This window comes from Syngnathus leptorhynchus, chromosome 17 (assembly GCF_054491065.1).
Source record: "Syngnathus leptorhynchus isolate UIUO chromosome 17, UIUO_Slep, whole genome shotgun sequence".
Lineage (NCBI taxonomy): Eukaryota > Metazoa > Chordata > Actinopteri > Syngnathiformes > Syngnathidae > Syngnathus > Syngnathus leptorhynchus.
The window spans coordinates 5002479-5022333 of NC_141211.1; the positions used below are offsets into that span (position 1 = coordinate 5002479).

The 19855-nt window shown below is 40.5% G+C and overlaps 1 protein-coding gene across 14 annotated transcripts in view; it reads right to left on the reverse strand.

The window, feature by feature from the left end:
• The window catches only part of auts2a (activator of transcription and developmental regulator AUTS2 a), a 156059-nt gene that overhangs the window by 106391 nt on the left and 29813 nt on the right, over positions 1-19855 (reverse strand). For 2 of the 14 annotated variants that reach the window (XM_085935114.1, XM_085935113.1), the window contains exon 1: positions 12747-12924. The exons of the other annotated variants lie outside the window; for them this stretch is intronic. In XM_085935114.1, the coding sequence (XP_085791240.1) occupies positions 12747-12794 (48 nt within the window). In that variant the 5' untranslated portion in view covers positions 12795-12924. Of the gene's footprint in view, positions 1-12746; positions 12925-19855 lie in introns of those variants that run through there. 14 annotated transcript variants of the gene reach the window in all.

A 19855-nucleotide genomic window follows, 5' to 3' on the forward strand; every position in this document is an offset into this window, starting at 1 on the left:
GGTTTTGTTATTATTTTTTGCAACATGTTTTATTTAGCGCACTATATCTTGTTCTATGTCAAGCTATTTTTTGGTGACAAAAAGCTTTCTAAGTTTTTAGAGAGGCATCCCAGGCTACGATTTTTGCCAGTAAAATGACTTCCTTACTGTTATCAATTGATCGCCTGGACCTGGGGATTGGTTAAAAGTCCCCAGGAAATGGAAGATAGTTTCAGTTTTCAGCAGGGTCCAAGACAAGGCTTGCTGACCTTAGCCTCCAACAAGCTTTGTCATCTGCGGAATGCCAAGATCGATGTTCTCTAGGTCATCACCGGTGACAAGGTTCCAACTAATAACACAGCTTTTGCTGCCTCTGCAACGTAAATGCCACAATATTTCTGGCGTTATGAGCAGCTTTTTCTATTTGGATGGAAAAACCAAGATATGGAATGTGGGAGCTATCAGATGAAGTGGTGGTGGGCTGATGAAGAATGGTTATGTCTTTGCACCAATGCTGGCTTAGAGAGAGAGAGAGAGAGAGGTAGAAAAAAATAAAACCCCGATGTGCTACGGAAGGAGGGTGGGGATGGGGAGGGGGTCTGATAAATCGAAAATGACTGGCTGCCGAGTTGTAATCTGCCAGCGCCAAGCCCCCTGTAGCAACAAGCCAAATGAAAAAGCACGCTGACAGGCCGGAGAGATGAAGGGCCTGCGGTAGATTACGGAGAGGAGATGGCGCAAGGTGCAGAAAAAAAAAGAAGGTGGGGGGGGGGGGGAGGAGGGGAGGAGGACAGCTCCAACATGGGGTGGGACAGTTTGTTCTTGTTTACAAAGGTGTTCAGAGGACAAAGACAGGAATTAGTCATGTCTAGCTATATATAAAACAGCACACAGACTCAATCTTCTTTTCTGCAAAGTTCCATTTAGATTTGACGTGTTTTTATCATGCACTGTTTAGTGTCGAATGTTTTTCAGCACCACGGAGAGCTTTTGGCGGAAGGACATATTTGTAAGTTAGTGACTAAATGGTGAGATGCTAATACTTGAGCAAAGCATCAAAGACTAAATATAATAAATAAATAAATAAATAAATAAATAAATAGGGGATGGTAATTAGTACAATTACAAAAAAAAATGCATGCCTCTGCTGGTTACATTTAAATAGAGAGTTTCTTCACGACAAATGTGTTTTGTTCCAATAAGCAAGTAAATGTCACAAAGAAAGAAATACAGGCGCATTTCTATCTCACTTCATGTTTCTTTTAAATTACAGGGTGCTGAAATGTCACAGTATTTACATTTATCTGACACAGCCATCATAATGCCATCTAGCTTACAAAGCTGCAAAACAGATCAGCTTTTAAGTGTACTCTGGAAAATGTGTGATCATCTGAAAATAATGTCCCACAATTTTGATGCTCTTCTCACATGTAATCTTTGTATTTTGACTAAATGCCAGTAGGCGAGATGGGGGAGGAGGTGTCGGTCAGAGGACCCAAGGAGCCAATTGTCCTTCACAAAGCAGGTGAATCAAGCTGCGGCATTCAAATCCGACACAAGAGCTCCACCTACTGCAAGAGCCCCCAACGTTCCTCTGTTAAGACAGCAAGGCCGACTAAAAAGAAAATAACAGTGCACACGACATTTATTTATTTATAATTCACAACACGACTAAGACGCGAGGAGCTAATAAAGGTATGTATTAAAGGTGAAAGTCTCCTATATGGAAGGTCTAGTCTACCTAACAGGACTGCTCACCTTAATACTCAACAGAGCTCTCTCTGGCAAGAAATGCAAGGTCATTTGAGCGGCAGCCCAGGACATGACCACTGGCATCCTAAGTGGGCACTCAGTGGAAAATAACAAAAGATGGTACAGGCAGAGCCCACCCAGTCGAACCAAAGCAAATAGCGTGTCTGCACTATCCACAGTTTACACATCGACATCAGATGAGCTGCATATATTTAGAAATCACCCGTGGCTCAGCGTGGGGTCTGATGATTTCACACAGCAGGAAGCGGCGGCGGCTTGCTTTCAACGGCATTATCAGCAACTCTTTGTTGTTTATCCATTGATGCTTATTCCCCCCTCAACCACTCTCTGCCTCACCACTGCAGCAAGACATGCCCAGGAAAGCAACTGGGGCTTTAAAGATGGAAAGACTGGATCTGGATCCCCCCCACCCTCCTCCTCCTCCTCCTCCTCTTCTTGTTTCATTTGTAAAGCCCATGGATCACAGTGGGACAGTCACGGAGAAAAGCCATCTCTCTCACAGCATGGCCGCTGTTTCGCTGCAACACCGATCGGCTGCCATGCACCTTCACTTCCCGCACTCCCGCTGAGCTATTCAGGAAATCATGACTGAAACTGAACTACTTCTATGCCTATCGTCATTCTTAGCTGAGGCACTGCAAAAGAAAAAATCCCACTCCATCTCCAAATTTACCTCAGAAGAAAAATGAGGTTGACAGTTAAACTGCACACAAAAAAAAGTCAAAATGATGATAAAATAAATGATTTTTACCCTTTTCTGTGTTGATCGTAAAATATTACTTTGACGCGACACTTCCTGGTTATAAATTCACTTATCTCAATGAATTACCACGATGTAAATACAATACTTGTCAAAGCAAAAATAAGTCCATCACTTTAATCTACAGGCAATTTCCAAAACTAAATTTCTAGTACGAGATAAAGCTTTTACAGAAGCAGAGTGAGACGGACGACACTGACACTTAATCAAAGAAATACCGAGTGAAGTAATGTCACTTAGTTCCACCGTAGCAGCTTTTGCATGAAATAGCTTTGAGCTATGCAGTCATCCGGCACCACATTATCGACCCGCCATTGAGGCATCTTAAGTGGAAAAAGAAGAAAGTGTTTTTTCTCACGCTGGTATATAGCAGACATTACTTATCAGCCACTGGCTAAAAAGTAGTTCATGAAATATTAAATAGGGGGGACAACTTAAGTTAAAAGACTTTTTCTTACATATTGGCTAATATGATTGAGTCTGACGCCATAAAAAAAAATGTGACTGCTCCAACCTTGACAGCAAAACTGCATTTTGTCTCCAAGATAAGACTTCCTTGTATTCTATGTCTTAAGAACTCACAATAGTCCTGAGACAGACAAAACACAAGCCTCGTGAAATGCGCACGAGTCAGCACACGGGCGAGTTCCCACGTATTGACAACTGTGCTGAGTGCAAAATAAAACTAAGCCAAGGTTGTGAAGTATTGTGCTACAATGATTCATGACCTCCAAGTGTTTTTTATTCCCAGACTCAATAAAGTTCATTGTTTTGACTCTTCATAAACATTTGTATAGTGATCATGTAGCGCTACCGTCTTACAGGACAAAGAAAGACATGGCAATAAGTCGGGAAAAAAAAAACGATGAAAAAGTCCCTCTTTATCTTTTTGTCCCCCAAGAAAACTTTTCACTTAAAATTGCCTTTTCAGTTCATATACTTTCTAAAAACAAAGCATATATTTATAAGAACCGAAGAAAGGCAGCAAAGGCTCAATTCCCCGTAGGACATCTTTTAAACACACGAGTAAATAATTTAGCAGCGCCTGAACAAAGACTGAATCTGAATCTTGGTTCTCTCATGTATGCTGCACTTTCTTTCCCCGTCCCACAAGAAGTGCCAATGACACTTTTCCCTGTGTTCGAGTCCCCCCCCCCACCCCACCCACACAAGCTTTCCGAGGTGATTTTCATTGCTACAGCCAGAAGGTTTGGTTGCTGCTGCTGTTTAAGTTCAGACACCACTGACTTTTTTTTTCCCCCTCCCTAGACAGCTAGTTTCAAGGCATCAGCTTGTCACCCTCTCATTGACCTGTTGGTGGTGCTACATGACAACATATCAGGATGATAACTATATTTTAGTCATCAATTATTAATCATTATCAATTAAGAATTCTCATTTCACCCTATAACGCTACAATAAAAAAATACATCATTCTTCTATTCCCAACCACTTTCAGATGTGGGAACAACTTTTTTCCCCATCATCTTAGAAACTATGTACCATTTTATGCCAGAAAGATTTTTCTGTGTGACAGGGAAAATGTATGTTTGCTCAGACGTCACATATATGATTGATGTTTAATGGCAAATGCAGTTGGACAGAACTAGTAAGTTTGAGAGGAAGCAGATGGAAAAAAAAAGCTAGAAAGTAACACTATATATACAAAATATACTATATATATTAAATATAAATAACTATATGTATATATATATATATATATATATATATATATATATATTAAATAACCCATTCTAGAAGGAGTGCAATATTCCCATTTGAAAGAGGAGCTGACTGCCAAAGGGTTCACTGACTGAAGCTTGTACCTGTCTCTTCTCTCACTTTGTCTGTGTCTAGCTGCTAATTACAACCATTTTCCATCGTTGTTATTAAAAACAGACAAGCTGCGTTTTCCCGCTCGCCGCGGGCCTGTAACACCGGGAGCGTCTTTGCCTCCTAATGACTGCAATCAAGCTCTGGGTGAGCGAGAGACACCTTTGTTTTCTCAGACGCTGTGGAACGAAGCGAAAAAAAAGATGTGCACGCATACACAACACACTTCATACACCTGAAGAGCACAATGGATTGTGATTGCATTCTTTTCATTGCCATAAACAGAGGCAAGCAGCTATCAAAGGAAATGTGCTTTTAACATGCATCATTACACCATGTTTTATTTACACTCTAGCTATGTGTCAAGGGACTTTGTAGATAAAGTGCTTAGTACCTGTGCTTTAAGTATGGGGAGAATGATAATGTGTAGCGTCTTTAAGCTTAGCAATTTGGTTTAAGTGCCATACAACATGATGATGTATGCAATCAGGCTTCATTCAAGTAACATATTTCCAACTCTGAGAGTTTTTACAATGCATTATGATATTGGCTGGGAAAGGTTTTGATTTGAATTAAAAGGTGCATGTATATTACGCAATTTTTCTCATCTAGCGACCTAAAGTGTTTTAACGGAGACTCTGCAATCAACTCCAATATGAATTGACCCACTGGAAAAAAAAACACGTTTTGCTGTTTGTACATGCCTGTCTGTACGTGTGATGACACTTGAAATTTAATTTCTATGCATGGCTGATCATTCCTGAAAATGGTTTCCATTTCTCTGGCCACTAATGACTTAGTAGACATGCACGGACACACACACACATACACACAAATTAGCGCTTAGAGCGCAAACAGTGTGAATTATCAGCATGTATCACAGATTCAACAGTGTGATTAATTAAGTTATAACTCAATCAATTGTGATTATATGGATGTTGGTTCTGCTACAAGGGAGCAAACAGCATAATGACCAATAACAAAAACAGTTCATTCAATACAAATATAACACATTTCAATCAGCACAAAATATTTGACACATATTTCTCACTTACAGCGTGAGATGGGTTCCGAGCTAGTCAATATTTTGAGGATCTGCTGAGTAGGGATGTATTTTAATAGTACGAGGATTAAAAGAGGGGGGGGAAAACTAAACACAGACTCTCTGGTGCATCGATCTGACTTCTTGTTGAAAACTGCAGCCACGAAGCCATCGATCAGAGAGGTGAATGGGCCAATGGGGAGTCGAGCTTTGACTTGATCAATCAGCAACACTTCTGACCAAATGACTGCAAAATGTCAACTTAAGCCAGCCAGGGGTCAAGATTTTCCTACATATCTGTATTTTCCCTTGAAAATCCTTGTTTTGATGGGAAAAAAACCCCCAAAATTGTCTGGGTGACCCAAAACTTCTGAACAGAAGGAGGGAGTCAGAAAATGTGTTTTGGATACTGTTGGGTAGAATCTGTTGTACATGCTTGTCAACAACTATAAATATTCCAGGTCATTCTGGAGAACATAAAAGGTCACATAACACAATGTTCTTATTATAATAAATGTTTCAAATGCAAGCACCAGTATGCAATTTGAATTTTCGGACCAATCCCTTTCGAGCAATAAATGGAATGCTGTTTCCAGCACAATATCAGCATCACAGTGGAACTAGTAGTAATATGGATTATTTATTTTAGTACCCTTAACAACTTCTGGTAATGGAAAACCACCAATAGTAATTTTCTAGCTACTACCACGTGTGGAAACAGTGCTTAAGGAACTGCAAAGTGCTACAATACTGTTTATGATGACAAAAAAAAAAAAAAACATTCAAAGCAGCTTCCCTTAGCAATTACAAATGATTAGAGACTCATAAAAATACCTGCCAATCTCAGCCAGAAGCTCAAAGATACTCGGTACTGTTGTCTGACGTGACTTTGCATTCCCTGTGAGGGGGGGGGGGGTAACGAGAGGAAAGCGTGCTGTGGCTACATTCAAATCATCTCACACAAAAAAAAAGAAAAGAAAACACAAGACCTTCGGGCAGAGGGTCCTCTACAACATCGTAGCCTCCTCCTCCCCGCAGATGCATAATGCATGAGAACATGTAAATACGTTATCCCGCACATGCATTAATAATCACGGAGAACCTTACGGTCTCAGCACCAAGGCAATTAATAAAAGATGATGGACGGATAAAGCCCCCCCCCCCATCTTCAAAAACCGACCCCCCCCCCATCACTTGATCCGCTGAGATACATTCCTTGCCAATTCTTAACCTTGTTTTATTTCTGTGCTGCTTCGGGGATTGCGCCGCAGCCCGAGCACGGCTGAATAATGAATGGAGGTTAGGAGAACGCCCGAACTACCGTATAGAAAGTCTGCTCCACACAAGAAGCAAGGATTCACACACATATGAACATAAACAACTGCTGTGGTCCTCAGCCGAGCCCCTGGGGAAGAAATGTGAGGTTAACTGGTCTCTGGGGAGTCGGGAAATGAGGCCTTCATAGCTTGGAGATGGTGCATAAAACATCAACGCAAAAACAAAAAAAAACATCAGACTCGAGCATTGATCTCCAAGGCACAAACAGTGCAAATAGAGACTTGAAATGCAAGTTTCTCTGCTGTATCCTCCCTTAGTCCGAGTTTGGATAAGCTATAAAGACAGCCACAGATATATTAAAAAAAAAAAATAGAGGAGAGAGAAATGAGTGTCTGTGATTAAAAAACAGCCCAAGGTGCAGTGTCACTGAATCACCTTGCAAACTTTTTATTACAGTGACTGTAAAAAAACAACATTATTAAATTCACAAGGATGAGCAAACATTATGGTTGCTATAAACACTGGCTGCTGTGATGCCTCTGATGGCAATCAACAGGGGGATTGTTGCTAATAAAAATGGAATCTCCAGTCAGGAACATTTCTTTATACAAAAAAAAAAAATATAGACAACATTTTTGTTGTATTTGATGTTTCTCAACCATCCTATCAATAATGAAAAAAAAAAAATTGCCATGTGAAAGTTATTTACTGAAATATAGCATCTTTAATTACTCGTAAAAAAAAGAATAGTGACATCAGTTGGTCGCGGGCTTGAAACAGTTTTCGGAATTGAGCATTGGATGATCCAAGGGTATGAAATTAGCGAATCACTGACAATAATTTCTGTGCAAAAAATAAAAATCACACACTACCAGCAAGCCAACCAAATTCTGTCTTTTTGTAGTATGAACAAGAGGAAGAAGTCTACCTCTGTCTAGTTGCCTCTTTGTTCCACCGAGTACACGCCGCCTCTTTTGACAGCTTGTCAATCCAAACCAACGTAAGGCAGAAAAATCAGGAGAAGACCTCTTTTTTTTTTTTTTTTTTTTTTAAATACCTCTCCCCCTGTCATTCCATCACTTGTATGCAAGCACCAGCTGACCTTTCACCTCTGCCGCCGCTATGCTTCCCTTCTCTGTCAAAGCACAAAATACCCAAGAGAGAGGACGAAGAGGGGGTTAAATTCCACCACCTCTGTGTGCCGACTTCCAATGACAGTAATGACTGTTTATTAGCTCACTTTGCCCTTGTCATGTCCAGGAGCAGCAGCCCCCATATTAGTGTGATTAGATAATTAGTGCCATTACAGTATTACACCGGCCAATGTCACACATCATGCAGCGGATAACCAACGGTGACAAAAGCTCTCATGCTTTCCTCCATTTACGGGCGTTTCAACAACTATAAGCTGGCAGAAAATGGCCTTAATGATTGCAGCGAGTCTGCACCATTGGCCTATTGAAAAGCAGATGGAATTTTCTGTTTAAATTAACAACGCGGTGCAAAAAAAAAAAAGTCACAAAGGGGAACAGACTGCGTAAAGTAGAAAACGCAAGTTTCAACGCTAATTAACATAAAGCCCTTGCGTGCTAATTTCCTAAAAATGTACTTAACACCATTCACTGAGCTTCATTTATCTGTGCTAATAAGCGGAAAGATGTGTATCTACTTAAGATACGGAAGGTCAATTTATTAAAGCGGAATAATTCACTAAATGTAATATCTAGGTCACACACAAAAACCATAGTCTAAAAACATACGCAGAGGAAATGTAATCATAATTAGTATAATTATGCAATCTGTGTTTTAATGCTTTTCATGCTCGCTTCTAATAGAAATTATTTGCCTGCTTGTGATGTAGTGACATTTTTTTTTCTGATTGAATCTACCAGATATGTAAATGAGGAATAAATTGGGTAAAAATACAAGATCACGGAGAGATCGCAAGTTAACAAAGCCGTTATTTATGCTAAGGCTGTCAAAGGAGAAGCCTGGAAGGGCAGGATGGCGAGAAGACGAGGGGAGAAAAGATGAGACGAGAGAAGCAAAGGATAGGTCGGTAGCATCTGGAGACTGGCAGAAATCTGATGGTCAGACTCTCCAGCATGAGGAGTAAAAATCTGTTTCCTGTCATCTTCCATCTTGTTAGTCTTTGTTCAAATTTCTTGCATCTTCTCAAGCAGCTGTTTGCTGTCTGCACTGACAGATGGCAGGTTGTCTTTGATATGCATGCGCCTCTGGTCTGCCTTTCCCTTTCCTTCCCGACGTAACCGCCACATAACCTCCCCCCCCATTGCTCGTAAAGTTTTAGGAGAGAAAAAAGTCAGGCTGACCAATGTACTGACACCATTACATTAACTTTAACATTTAATATTTGATGGCATAATAATGCGGTCTTCTTTCGAAATGCTTTTTGCAGATTTTGAGCAAAGAACACAGATCTCTCGAGAAGAGATGGCTATGACCTGAGCCGACAGCAGACGGATGGCATTCCGAGGGTATTAGAACAGAATGTAATGATCTCGAGGGGAATGATTCTCAACAGGCAGATGTATTGTCTGCGTGGAGCTTCTGATAAGATAAAGAAAAGTTCTCCTGAACATCATTCTCAGGGCAATTCTCAGGTTTGTGTTTAGAAGCTAAAAAATCCAAAGTCAGTAAAATGGTCATAGTTTGCTTGGACGTACATTTCAGTTAAAATCTCTTAAGTCAATAAAATGCATGATGTGGCCTTCATATTTGTGTCCAGGCTGCTCAATTCAAAATGTACAAATCCAGATTTGAACCTTTATGAGGCAAAACGGTAAACATCTGTGTTTGGGGATAAGCGGTTAAGACAATGAATAAATGTAACAGACTTAAATTCTCGCTTATCCTAACTAATTGGAGGTCAACCAGAGTTCTGGCGTGGATTGTGTTTGACCCTGGAGGATCGACAGTCGAATACAAAGCTGCATTTGTGTACTTACATACACCATAAAGCTTCTGTCTGGAGTGCAATGGGAAATCTAGTCAAATCAATCAGTGATTGGGAAAAGTTCGTTCCCATGACTGTCGGCCTATTAAGCTTTAATCACATTCATCCATCCTTTTCAGATTACTCTTAAACTCTACAAGCAGAGACCTTGGATTGATGGTCAGTCAATCACAAGGCATGAGAGAGACATTCAAACTGCCACTGAGAAGGAACTACAATAAAGCTGCCAGTAGAAATAAAAAAGACACTATGACCCAATATAATAACATTTAAAAGGGAAATCAAATTTTCTTAACTTCCAATCAATTTCAATTTTGAAAATGTATCAAGTGTCATATTTTCAAGATAAATCTCGGTTGAATAACAGGAGTTTTCTCCTCTGTGCCTGTTTGGGTGAAAGTTACCTTTCCAGTCGGGTAGGCATGCATCCATTCGCTGCATCCATCTGTCAGCCCTGTCCCTAGTGGCTACCCACACGGCTCTCTCGCTCTCTCTCTCTGGGTCTCTCTGGCCTGCAATTATCCAGTGATCCGGACACTGGTCAGCACCTCCTCTCTCCAAGTTGAAAACCACACGGCAGTCAATGCCCTCTTCTGCCCAATAATATCCTCATCATAACCCCTTTAAACAAAGCCTAATCATGCTGGGGAGGTCCCAGGGTTCCACTTTGGTGTGCTGTGTAAATTGCAATGAGAGAGAGGTCAAATAAAATGTGATGCCAATTAGCCAAGAGCAGAGGTATAACAGATTGATGTGGTAATGGGACAGTTGGAGCTTTGGAGGTTAAGGACGTGTGAAAATCCACATTGCTCTTCTATGTATAAGCAAGCAAAGACGATGGGCCGGTAAAAGTTTCCATTATGTATGTTTTTGTTCCCCATCATTGCCCTGCCAAATATTTGGTGATGCATATGACACTTATCCATTTTAAAGCTGGCACGCGAGATGCTTGGCATGAACAAATCTAAGACTGAGTCAAGCCACTTTTCTTCTTCTAAGCTTCTGTTGTCTGCTCTGTCTTCAAGGTTTTGTCAGACAGATGTTTACAGGGGATGGGGCTATGTTTCCTCGCCGTGCTCTGCCTGGGAAAACATCTGGAGTTTGCAGGGATTTATCTGTAATCCTCTCGGCAAGCTGCTGAGCACCCCGCTGGAATTTGGATACGTCTGTAAAGTAAGTAAGCGTTTCTAGAGGGGAGGGTGGAGGGGATGACGGATCCCACTTTGTGACAAGCATCCCGAGGGTCAAGAGTCCTGTAAGCCTCTTACAGCTCCAGCTTTTAAGCATAAATCATTTAAACTGCCTTGGCTAAAATGGCTCCAATAAACTCTCATTTAAGTCCTTCATGCGTGGATGGATTGGCAAAGCTTTCATGCAGATCAACACATAGTATGCCATTTTGCCAGTAGGCCGGGACAACATAAGCTACTCGGATGGCAATGATGGAAAAACCTCTGAAGCGGCAAACGCATTCACACTTGAGCTATATACCTCCAGGCAAACCATCTCCGACAGTCTCCGGATGGAAAAGTTTATATTCGTCAAGAATGGGACATGTAGAAATTTGTTGGGGGTCCTGGTATCAACATAGACGTGAGCAGAACTGCAGTTTTGTTGTTGTAGCCAAAGGAATGTGGCCAAACTTCCAGACACCCTGTCCACTCACTTCAACACATAAGGCCACACACAGGGATCGTAATTACTCTTTCCCCAGACACGATGACCCAGAGTTCTTGACCCAGAAGCCACCCAGCTTTGAGCCCCCCTTTCACCCTTTGCCTTCAGCGAGGGAGGGAGGGCCAACAGGAAAGACAAGCATTCAGTCAGAAATGGCAGTGCTTGTTTAAGGTCACTTCCTACTGGCATGCTGCTGAAAGCGTGCTTGTCAATCACACACAATTACACAGACTGACTGCTCCTGAAGCCAGACAGCTTGGAGCAGGAGAAGCAGATGGTTACATAAATGTTCCTTCTCCTCTGATGTATTCAGACCCATACAAATAGATATCTCCACGTCAACCGTCCCATTCCAATCTTTTTCCGATGAAATGTGAAATGGAAAAGGTTTTCCAAGTTAACTTCAACCAGATGGGAATACGCATTGAGCTTGATCTTCTACTTTTACATCAGATACAGCCAGTAAGCACTTGTAGTGTCATCATGGTTGCTTTGACTTATCTTCCAACTTCTGTTACTTGGCCGAGTTTGGGACAACTCCGCTTTGGCAAAGGCAACTATTGCAAAACTCATCTGCTGACCGTTCTTGCAGAAATGCTTCTGTTACCAGAACAGAGTCTCATTAGGTCAATTAACCTACACTTAGTAAAACAATAAATGAGGCCAGCCAAATGCTTTCCATTGACCCAAATTCTTTTCTTCAACTTTGTGAGGTCAGGCGTGAACAGAGATCCACCCTCGCCTGTTTTTTTGAAGAAGATAACTGATGCTAAGACCTAATTGAATGAGTAGAAGGGGTCATGACCAAAACCGCTAGTCATGTTACAAAGAGATTAGAGGCATGAGCAGCAGCTGGAATTAATGACAGCTCGCTGACGGACTGGATGGTTGCTCGTGGCGGTTGTCGGGCTGATTAACTGACTAGCAGCCTTAATATGTGACAATCGTAGCCATCCTCATCATTTACACTGCATCAAACATGTAGAAACGGCTAACGGCGCTCATGATGTCACGTCATCAACACACAAATTGCTACTCAGACAGACTCGATTCCATCTTAAATGTATACAAGTCGATGAATTGTCAACACGTATCGTGTTTATATCAACACAAAAACGTGCAATGTTTAAAGATGGATCCTTATGAAGGTAATATATTTAAAAAAAACAAAAGCACTGACGGCCGCGAGAGTTACTGTTCCCAAGGGTGAAATATCAAAGATTATTTTTTTTTACCACAGGCCTATAAATCTCTGCTAAGAATAAACAGGCACTGACAAAAAAATAAAAGAAAGACTTGAAAGAACTACACATGCTCGATTACATCTTTCAACATTTTTATGCTCCCTTAATAGTCGATGGATCCATAATGGCCAAGACACCGAGTTCAAAAGGTTTGAAAAAAGAAAAAAAAACATATGGACTTACCTTCTCATTATATTTGAACTTGACATGGAACCAACTGGACTTTATCATCCTTCTCTCCAGCGTAAGCAAGTGATTGAGTATCCAGAGAGAAAATCTCTTCCAAATGCAAATGTCGATTGTGCAGTATTGCTGGCTGCTCCTTGTGTTCTCTTTATCTGACTGTGTCCGACTTCAAGCCTGAAACTGTTTCTCCTCTTGCCTATTCTTGTGTGTATGCGGGGGGGTGTGTGTGTGTGGCTGGGCGATTTGTGTGGCAGGCTTGGATGAGTGACAGAAGAGCTCCACAGATAGTATTCAGTGGTGGTGGCAGATGCCAGCAGAGGTGAATGTTTGCCTTCTGACTGCACAAAGTCTCAAGGCGAGAGCTCCGACCTCCCTTCACTGTTTTCTCCCTCTAGTTTAAGACTCCCTGCTTTTGGCTTTTTTTTTTTCCCCCTTGTCTTTAATATTCTACTGCAGTGTTAAACTCCACCAGTTTGACCTTATTTAAGCTTTATGCGACATGTTGTCCTTGTAAATTATTTCAACAGACAGGAGTAGCTTTTGCTAGGACCCGCATTCCCCACCGAACAAACGCGGGGTGACAGTTGAACAAATGTGTCAACACAATGCTCACAGTTATATTTCACAACTTTCACCAAGTAAAATATCTAACGAGTAGTCCACAGACCATTGGATGCGGAGTAGGGGGGGCCTGTGCCCCTATAGATCTTTATGCCTAGCGACGCCCCTGCACCACACAATTGTAATCCTGGACAATATCTTTGACAGCGGAAAGCTATAAACAAATGAATAAACACAAGCTTGGAGTATCAATGGATCATTAATAATGTACTCAGGAGTTGAAATGGTCTGCTTGTTGATTATTAGCATTTTCATGAGCTGTGTATTCCAAGAAATGCACACAGCTTGCAAGTAGATCATATCACAAGAATTATCTTCAGGAGCAAAGGAGTGAGAGAACAAGAAGTTCATTGTTTGGAATGGTGAACAAGGAAGATTTAATGCTCTGGATCGGGGATAACTAGGATTTTTTTTTTTTTTTAACTGGGTTATTGGTTTCCATTTGTTTTCTGCCTTTTGGGATTCCTCCAAGACGCTGTAACCTCATGCAATACATTTAAGATTGGGCCCATTATTTAATGATGATGTCATAAAAAAGAACTATAAATGTACAATGAATCGCTATGTTAATTTCCATTAGCGCTTTTGTATTTATGAACACACAATTCCCTTTATGAAGAAGATAAATTTTGGATTTAAGACCTCACCACAATCGAGGTGTTTGAAGCGTAGACAAAGATATGACTTTAACAGTTTTTTTTACAAATTCCTCTACCTCTCACCACGTTCCAAAACTCACAGCCTATAATTGAAACATTTCTTGTTTTACATTGGACATATTTACAAAATGTTTTAACTTCTTTTTTAAACAAGCTCTACCAGGGCCAAAACAAACGTTTAACTCATAAATACTTTCACACAATATGTCATATGATTTGAATTCTGTTCTACAACATATTTTACCAGAAGCACACATCCATTATAAATATATTGGATAGCATTTACTATGTGAACGTTGACTCGGAAAATGTAAGAGCAAAGTTTCATCTGATCAGCTCCAGATTGCACATTTGGCAACAATTTCAATGGAAAATTCCATTCAATGTTCTTTCAAATCTTATTAGATTAAAAGGTGGATTGGTATTTGGAAGTAATAACACATTTTGTGTTTTTAAGTCTATGAGCACCATCTTAGCCAATGTTCCTATGAAGTATGTTTGGCAAGTGAAGGAAATTAAGATCATGTCCTCTTTCTTGTCTCTGCACCGCATACTTTGAGAGGCGGCAAACTAACACGGCACGACACAGTGCATGTTGTGCCTCTTCCGCTCCGCAGGCTGTATTGGCTGCTAGCACAAAGGCTATTTCCTGCTCACTACACACAAACAGATATTAGTGATGAAGCTGACTCTTGCTGATGGCCAGATAATATAGTTCCCATCCAGTCCAAAGGCAGGAAATAACATTAGCCCCCGCAACTCTCTCCTCCTGCTAACATTATGGCAGCGGACTGTTTCACATAAAGCCACTGGTAGCTTTTATTATTTCTCGTTGTACATTAAGAAGATAAAAGATGATACGGTTTGAATTGATGGATATTTGCGATCGGCGATCAACAAATATTTAAGGCCAAAGTCTCAGATCTTCGACTTCTGAGACGAGTAAAAACCGCTCAAATATATTAAAAAGATGAATGGAATGGTAATAAAAATTACAATTTTTTTCAAAGGTGAAGGCAATTTGTAATTTTAATATTGACATATGAAGCCCATGCACAATTTGTCTTTGCGGGCCACATAAAATGACGTGGCGGGCCGTATCTGGCCCACGGGCCTTATGTTTGACACCTGCTATTTATTTAGGGTATTACTTTTGAGTTGTTGGACATTTGTAGTGTTTTAATGTCTTTGTGTTTTTACATTCTGGAACGTTTTAAGGTGGGTTTATCTGACTAGCAATTACTAAGGGGAACTATGATGTAGTGTGTTTACATGCATCCAACCTTGAAAAGATCCCTCGGGGTTTCAAACAGGTGAATGCACATGCAGACTTTTACAAACACACATGGACATACACACAATGACTCAATTTGGAAGCCATACTGGGACTAACTCAGCAGGGCCGTTTCGACAGAGGTCAGGTTGAAGAGGTGAAAATGGTTGCGGAAAGTAGCAGGAGGTGAAATAGTTCCATAATTCAATGACTTTCAGATGAATGAGGCTGTGCCAGCTTTTGAATGTCTTTGCATGCATTCCTCCCTTCTTCAGTACTGGGAAAATAGTCAGGAACCCCAGCTGTCCTGGGATTGGCTAGCTGGACAGGATGAAAGCAGGAAACAGATATAAACATTGACTAATTACTTACGGACAGGACAAGCGGTGGAAGGAGAGGTAGGGGGTAAGAAAAAGGATTGCTGGAAGATCTCACTGATGTAAACCAGGACATTTCCATGTACACAGAAGAGTTAAAAAGAAAAATACCTCAGGGCAGATATGGGGAAGTGGGCCCAATCACAACACCAATTTCATGTTAATGACTTTGTTCCTCTCGTTAATTCATAACACACGCACAAAGGATAGTGAGTCAGCCAAGACTGCATTGCCCAATCAGATAGTGTTGTTATTTCTAATGCGTCTACAGTTTTTGTGTGAAATTTATGTACGTATATAAATAATTTCTCTATTATAAAGTGATTTGCTTTAATTGTGCAATTTCCTGACTTTCCCCTGGACCGAAACATATGTGAAATGTTAATTGATTCACTCAATTAGTCATTTAGATGGACTTTTCCCTATTTTTGCTATGTCATTCCATTCATTACAAAATTTATTTTTGTTAAAATTTGTTTCGGATTAATTTAATTTACATAATTTCTCATGGGCAATTTTGCTTTGGATTCTACAAGGGTTGGTTTTAGTTTAATCAGGAACTGATTATTGTGCAAGGTATTGATTGTAAATGAGAACTACGTGTGGAGAAGACAGAAGAAAATGTCTTCATTGTTCTTATGTAATTTGCTTGGAAAGAAGTTGCAGCAAACTTAAAAAAAGACACAAAACTGAACTCAGTATGATCCCTGACATGCATTTCACACCGAGCTGAGATTTTTTTATTTATTTTTTTAACCGTCGAGTGTATTATTGTTCAGCTGGAGGCAAATGAAAAGATACGGCAGCGTTAGAATACTGGCATCAAAGCAGCCGTTTCCACTCTCGTTCTGAACAGGTCAACGGAACAAACATTTGGATCAAATGAGTAGTGTATTAAAACTCTCTTATTAATGGGAGCCTCACCTTTGCAAAAAATAAAATAAATAAATGAAATGAATGAAGTGGGTGTAATCATACTCCACTGTATGAAATTTTGAGCAAACAAAAAAATTAGAAAATATTTGAATAAGTCATGCAAGTAAATTAAGTTAAAAAGAACAAAACATTTCTGTCTCTGTGGTGAGAAACTAAAACATTGGCTTGTCATGAATCAGCGTTACAGCTCAGTGACTTTTTTTGTAGATTTGATTTCGGTGCTGTCACGTAAAATTGCAACTCAACATTATGGCTGCTACACGTTGATGTCAAATGTTCGGCAACATTATAAATAATCCTCAGCTGCAAGTTTTGCTCATTAAAGTTTGTTCAGGTGACTACACATACAAAGAAACTTCCGCCAACTCCTCTAACAGGGCTGCATATTTTTCACATGATAAATGACTGGCATGTAAGGCAGGCACTTGTTTGGAGAGATCCCTACTTGGTTGTATTGTGTCGCTGGATAACAAGCACGAGTTATTTTAGCTTCATTATCACCCACCAAGTCTCCTGCTTCAGGGAACATCACAGCAAATTGGCTCTGCGAGTTTAATAAGACACTGAGGTAGAATCTATCAGTATATGTCTGCCACTGCACCGTCATTAAAGCAAGTACAGAGATAAATCATATTGGGATAATCCTGGTATCATTCTCCATTCATGAATTTTTGGCTATGTCCTGAACATGTTTTTTTTTTTTAAATCCATTTCATTCTGCTTCTTTTGATGTCCATTTTTTTAAATGTTAACTCTCCTATTCAGCTTAATGATCATCGGCTCAGTCACGCTTGCTTAGTCTTGAAATGGAAAAAGCTCGATGTAGCCCAGTGAAGCCAATTAGGAAGAGGACAGGTTTTTCAGACATGCCATGCATGGTCTGACTCTGAGCATCAAATGTAAAAAGTTGAAGCAGCACATCCTAGAGGAGGGTCCTCCACGATTTCAAGTATTCTCCTTACCTAGCAGCAGAGGGTGCCACCAGCTCACAAAAATATTCCGGCAAATCGCATGACTGAAGGATGTTTACTAATCAGGAGTGGCCATTTGCTACCTTCTTGTGCATTTAATAATATTCAAATTATGTTGTGACAATAGATTATTATTATTATCATCATTATTATCATTATTATTATTATTATTATGACAATTACTAAATATCTGTCTTATAATGGCATCCAATTTCTAGCAAGATTTCTTGGGGTGAATTTTGAGGAGCCTCAGCTTTCATGTGTATTATTAGCAAGACATGACAAATAGTGTTGACAAAGCCAAACACATACATTTGTCAAAGCACTGTTCAAGCAGATATCTATCTAGGGATGGCATGACGCTTCTCAGGAGGATTTATTGTTTCTTCCATTTCCTCGGGCCTGTTGTTGCAGGCAACTCCCAGTTGGCTAAATCACAGATGGCTATTTCTCTGCTTCCGCCTTGGGGCTACGGGGAAAACAGGCGGAGAAAGCCACCTCCTCAGCCCTGCGGTGGTCAAGAGCTGGCACCGTCATGAGGGAGAAGAGACTAGGCGAGAGTCTAGCTTCCCTGTGGGTTCCCCTAAGAAACCGTCTCCATCTGCCCATCTGGGCCAAAGCTGTCACTATTTCCTTCATCTAGCTGAACATACAGCATGTCCAACCAATACAAGATGTTGTCCTGAACAGCAGCACCATTATTTATTTATTTTTTGGAATGCATTATTTAGGAGTGGCTTATACTCAAGAGGTTTTAGGTCTGAGGTTTTTATGTTCTCATCGTGCTTGCTCGGGTACCTCAAAGTCTTCCCATATTCCAAAGAAAATACAAGTTAGGTTAATTAATGTTTTCATGTCAATGTACCCCATCATTTGTGAGACGCTCCAGCACGACTGCAACCCTAGAGAGGACAATTGATTAAAAATAAAAATAGATGAATGCATGTAGACTGTTTTCCAGGAAGGCTTAAGACATCTGAATAAAATCAGTCTTCACTCGATTACAGAGAGAGAGAGAGAGAGAGAGAGAGAGAGAGACAGTAGATATTGGGTTTAAGATACGGGAACAATAACTATTATCTCTTTCCCACTCGAGATTTGTCTGGATTGAAGTAGAGGAGCAACATTGAGTTCACTGAGTCAGTGGTGAATGTGTAATGAGCAGTGCAAACTGGATAATCGTATCTTGCCGCAGGGTGGATGCATTGTGAGTGCAACGTAATGCAACGAAACGGAAAGAATGTGTTGTGATCCTATCTAGCAGATGTCAACCTCTCATATCTGGCTCCATTCAATGTATTGTAACAGCTTGTTCATCCTCACCCATGAAACTGGAATGCCAGACGGTATAGATAACAGATAGATTCTGGGTCTTTTTGTCCTTTTTATTACCACACTGGCTTTGCTATGGTCATCAGTCAAGGGGGGGAAATCCAGGGCACTGGATCAGACTACATTCCTCTGCAGGAAAACAGTTGGTGGGACATAATAAAATAATAAGCTGATAGTTAAGGATAAGCAGATGCCAAAGTATGCTATATCTTGAAGCCATCTGTCTCCGGGCCATTTCATTTTCAAGTGATGCAAAATTATCTGGATAAATGTGTTAAATTTGATGCAGCACAATACTCCCAACATTCCAAATTTGCGGATTTGTATGTGGGTTAATTTGTATTTCTGAATGCAGGATTTATTTTTTATTTTTTGCGAAATCTTTAAACCTAATTTGCGATTTACACGGTATAGAAAAATTCTGCTCCTTCACCAAGTGGAAGCTTTTCTTCCTCTTCAAATCTCTAAAAGCAAAGGCAAGGACTCTCCAAGTTAAACAAACCTATTTGATAGTTTCCTTGGTGAGATGAAAAACAAAAACAGAAAAATAAATGAGAATCCAGAAGGATTCCTCAGTAGCCGTTTGTGTAAACACAAGCGGATCAAAGATGGAAGTGGGACTGTTGTTGATAGTGGCTGGACAGCAAATGGAAAAAGCTTCCTCAAACACCTCTGGCCTGCTGCCCAGGATTTGACTGACAGCCGAAAGGGGCCTAGGCTTTTAAGTGGCCGACACTTTGCTAAAAGTGCAGACACTTAATTTTTCACAAATTGACTCTGAGGGTTGTCAGGAATGAGAGTAAGCAGCAAGGTTGGAGGACAGCGACTGCTTCAAGTAGATTTCGTCTGACTGACTTTGATTTGGGTGCGTGTTTCTTCGCCTGAGAGCATCGAAATGGCTCCGTTTAAGTGTCGTGCCGGCGCAAAGTGCTACGAC